The following is a 4,671-nucleotide window of genomic DNA, read 5'->3' as shown; positions in this document are numbered from 1 at the left end:
CAGAGAACCCTGATTGCTTTTTGGGCTGACGAGGGAGGGGGACTTGATTGGGGGAGGGGGAGGGAAATGGGAGGCGGCGGTGGGGAAGAGACAGAAATCTTTAATAAATAAATAAATAAATAAATTTAAAAAAAATTAAAAAAAAATAAAGCAAATGGCATCGTGTGGGCCTTACCATCTAGTTTGTGGTCAGCTAATTCTGTGTCACTGTCGTGGACTAAGATCGTCGGGGTCAGGTGGAGCACTTTAAAGTAAACTGAATTCTGTAGCACTAGAGGTTGATTAAGGGGTGATAGAGAATCTGGCTAAAGACAAGAAGACAGCATTTGAAAGGTCACTGGCGCCATCAGGAGGAACCCCGTGATGTCAGAAATGTTTCAGGATGCCAGTGCCAAGCAGAGGTACAGCCCTGAGCTCCCATGCCTTTAAGGTGGGAGTGTGCATGGACAGAGGAATTCTTTCATTACATCAGATGGAAGAGAGAGGGCTGCTCTTACCGCTTCCAGACGCCAAGCTGCAGGAGGTGCAGCGACACCAGCCACCAGTGACCCCGATGCCCATCCGCGCGGAACCACAGATAGCTCAGGGCCTGGACCAGGATGCCGGGCAGGAGCAGAGAAAGGGCCAGCCACCCCCAGAGGAGGTGACCTGTGGAGAAGTAGTAAACAATGGCGCAGAGACCTGGGGGGAGAGACGATATGAGGGTGTTGGTGTTGAAGGGACAGAGTTAGGCGACCGCTTTCTAAACACTAGATCTCTCTTGTTACAGTGCTTGTCCTCAAAACCTTCCTGCCACAGACAGCAGCGTTCTTCCAGGAACGCACCCAGGATAAGGATGCTAGCCAGCTGACAGCTCATTTTACGTCCATGCACCGTGGGACTTCTCTGCCCTGGCCAGTCCAAGGTCAGGGGCCAAGAGAATAGGGACCTCCCTTAAGGCCAAAGCCCACAGAAACTACCCACAGAAGACCACGTCCTCCGAATCTTTTTACCCTGTCTTGTCTGAGGAAGCCCTGCCAAAGTTTCTGGCTTCTGGTCAAATGAGTATTCCCAAATGGCATGCCCTGCCTCTATAACCCTGGGACCTGTGAGCGTTCCTAGGCTTGTCCCGACTCCTTGTCCACTAGGCCATTTAACAAAAACCAAAGGTTCCAAAGCAACCCTACACAGCATCTTTACTATTAACAAAGAGTCAGCAGAACCTGCTAGAAATAAGACAGGCACAAGGGTAGTGGCCGTGTGTGGGGTTGTCTGTGAGGTTACACAGAACATGTGCCAAGGACCTGAATGTACGGGGAGCCCCAGGGATGTGGGAGCCGATAGCATGGAGTGATCTCATCCTCCCCACGCTGTTGCTGCCTATCAGAGCCTCTTGTTAGAATTGAGTCACGTTCTGAGTAAGGCTGGCTTTGTCCTCTCTTTTGATTTGGGGTCCTAGGACTTGAACTCAGGGCTGTGCCTATGCTAGGTAAGGTCTCCACCACTGATCTCCCCCAGGCCGCTTTTCCACCTTGTTTTGAGACAATGTTCTGCTAAGTTGCTCAGACCAGCTTTGACCTTTCTGTAGCCTAGCTGGCTCTAGAGCTGTCCATCCAGCCCACCCTCTCCAGTGGCCTGGGTTATCCAGCAGAGATCTGGCCATGTAACATTGGCATCAGGAAGGAACTGTGTTGGTACTGCTGATTACTGAGGACAGCAGTGGAGGGCACCCAGCCATCCTTTCACACGACTGTCGCTGGCGTTTTCCAGTATTCACAAGGAATTCGGATCTGCAGGCACAAGCCCAAGGCTCCAAGGCACAGCTGGGAACCAAGCAGCTATGGGCAGAGGAATTGCTGCCATTCCTTTCTTGGCCTGAGGTTCTGTCGAGTGCTCTAACTCCATGAGCTCCCTGCTAAGCATTCAACCCTTCCCTGTTAGAAAGCTAGGGTGTCTGGGTCACTTTGGGCAGCCCTGAGCATCCTGGTTTCTCCAGGTGCAGTCTAGCGCCCTTTGGAATTCTGAGCGGGTGACGGAACAGGAATTTGCAGGGACTACGTTGCAAATTAAAAGTAAATTTCAGAGGTATCGTGTCCAAGAGGGCACTCGGAACCTTGGAAATTCAGGATGGTGGAGGAACCTTAGAGGTTAAGGATGGTGGAGTCTCTTCAGGGGCAAGGCCTTGTAGGACAGTGGCGGAAGTGGGCAGAAGCACTAGACGCCAGCACCGAAAGGGTTACGAGTTCAAACGTGAAAGGCGCGAAAAGTATGGCCATATTGTTTCACCTCCACCGCCCACAGGACCCGTGTGCCCAGCAGTCAGCGGTCTGCCCTGTCCCAAACCCCAAAGGGAAATCAGTGCCCTTTGGGATACCAACCCTCCACTCTCCCAGCCCTCGGCTCACACCGGCAACCCCAGCCAGGAGCCCGGGTGACCAGGGAGCCAGGGCACCTCACCAAGCGCTGGAGCTCCACGCAGCCTCCTCACGCAGCGTGGGCTGGAGCAAATAGCGGACAGGGATTCAGGACCCCGGGTTTGGGGTGTGGAGAGGATCCATATCATGCACTGAGGGGTGTCTGCATGGGTGGAGGGAATCATGCATCAGTGAGGGGATCGCACCGGGAGTGCTCTGCAGGCTGGGAGGGGAGCTACTGTGTGTGCACCGGGCGGCAGTTTGCCGTCTGCTGGGACAGCAGTGGCAGACGTGCCCCGCACACTGGATTGGAGTGGGGTGTTGGAGGGGTGAGCATTCGCGGGCTGCGCTGCACTCACGCGCACTTTGCTCGGCCGCTTGCAGCAGGGCAGAGAGTCCCAGGAGCCCCGCGTACATCTTCTGCGCTGCTGCCTCCTGCGCCCGCCCCTTCCCCTGCCCGCCACCGAGCAGGGGAGGCTTCCGGCCTGGGGCCCCAAGGCTTTTCGTCCAAGCTAGCGGAGTGGGGGTGAGGGCGGGGACGTCGGGATGGGGGTGGACAGGTTCTTAGGCAGCAGTCTCACTTGATCTGTGCCAAATTTGTATGCTGTCCCCTTCTCCCCGCCAACATCCTAAGGGTTGGAGGGCACAGTGGGTTTGTTGTGAGGTGCAAAAGTTTAGTCACTGGGTGATTACAGTGGTCACAGTCAGAGGATTTGCTCAGATTGGTTAACCACAAATCAGGGTACAGTGGAGTGTGTGTGTGTGTGTGTCTTGGAAAAGTGGGATTTGAATAGCTGATTGAGTCTTTTGAAATCTTTCAGTTGTGTGGCCCGAAAGGGAAAGGCAGGCTACATTCCCGCCTTTAACAGCCGTTTTGCTAACAGACCTTTCCCGAGGAATCCTTGCCGGTTAATCCAGTTCCCCCAAAGTCAGAAGTAAACCTGCCCAAGGAAAGTCTTCTGGGAGATGGAAAAGCATCACCCTTGCATGTGTTACAAGGCAGCAGTTATGTAGAACGTGAACTCCTGATGTCCGAGTTGGGGGGAGGTTGTGAAGGGAGATAGTTTATAACCACCGAGCAAAGAGGACTTGGTAAGAAAAGTTACTGAGACCAGGTCTACAGAGATTCTGCCCAACAGGACCTAACAGAATTCCCGAGAAGGAGCAATTAAGCCTGGGAAGAAACACTGTTCGTGATTGGTGTGAGACGGGGAACATCGCAGTATGCTTTACAGCCTTACAACATTGTCCCCAATTTCTAGGTGTATGGTTTGAGAAATAGCTACATATCCCATATTTTATCTGTTAAAACCAGTCCAAGGAGGACAAAGTGGAGCATCAGGACATGGGCTGCCTCTCTGCTCTGCCTTGTGTGCTGTGCACAGTGTGGAGGGTCACCTCCCTCAGACTCTGCGTGTTGTAAATACAGAACACAGAAGGAGCTGCCGGAAGACACAGCAGGGAATTCCAGCTGGGATTTTCTATCTGATTTGAGGGTTGTGTGGTAAAGGAGGGTGATCATGGACATGATCATGGACAGCCCCCTGTGCCTTTAACCTCCCTTCTCTCTGCCTTCTTTTTCTTCAAATCACTTAGATCACCTAACTACTCCCCCCCATGTGGTAATATGTCTCTTTTCACTAGTATATTATGAGAGGAGGGAAGAGCCTTCACCTGACAGTTGACATTTTGCCCCTGGGCCTGACTTAGGGGAGATTGTTGTGAGAGACTTTTCCTGAGGAGATATAACATGACTGACAAAAGTAATGGCCGCACCAATGTCCAACTTGGTGAAACAATTAGTTCTTACTGGGGTTCCTCACAGGAGTATGAGGGAGGGGTTACTTACAGGAGCAGGAATGACTCAGAAGCTACTGTATCATCAGAGAGCGCACTTTGAGGTGAGCTTAGGTTCCTTCTGCAGGGTCCAAATGGCTTTAGCCTGGAGATGTTGGTATTGTTACCCCTCATGATGACCGGGGAAGACGATTCATGAGGAAAAGGAAGCTCAGTTGAGAGATTCCTTGTAGTCTCAAGACTCTCCACACTCACAGGGACCACAGGTGGTGGGGGCGCAGGGCTTTAATTCAAGTGCTTGGGAGGCAGGTTGATCATTGTGAGTTTGAGGCCAGCTTATCTCAGTGAGTTCCAGAACAGCCAGGGTAGTTACACAGAGAAACTCTGTCTCATAAAAAATAAAGCTGAACATTAATAAAAACAAAACAAAAAAAATCCAAAAAACTCTCCACACTCTTGGTGAGTTCCAGGCCCCGCCCAG

At 52.1% G+C, this 4,671-nt stretch overlaps 1 protein-coding gene across 1 annotated transcript in view; it reads right to left on the bottom strand.

The window, feature by feature from the left end:
* Xkr5 (XK related 5) overlaps positions 1 to 2,822 on the bottom strand; it is a 23,399-nt gene extending 20,577 nt beyond the window's left edge. The window contains exons 1-2 of the mRNA XM_050136518.1: positions 2,753 to 2,822; positions 498 to 681 (exon numbers count right to left, since the gene is read on the bottom strand). Of these exons, the coding sequence (XP_049992475.1) occupies positions 498 to 681; positions 2,753 to 2,810 (242 nt within the window). The 5' untranslated portion in view covers positions 2,811 to 2,822. The remainder of the gene's footprint in view (positions 1 to 497; positions 682 to 2,752) is intronic.
* Between the last annotated feature and the right edge of the window lie 1,849 nt (positions 2,823 to 4,671).

The sequence above is a fragment of the Alexandromys fortis genome, unplaced genomic scaffold (assembly GCF_014885135.2).
Source record: "Alexandromys fortis isolate MF-2015 unplaced genomic scaffold, M_Fortis_MF-2015_v1.1 scaffold_3, whole genome shotgun sequence".
Lineage (NCBI taxonomy): Eukaryota > Metazoa > Chordata > Mammalia > Rodentia > Cricetidae > Alexandromys > Alexandromys fortis.
This window is presented reverse-complemented; position numbering and strand designations above follow the sequence as displayed.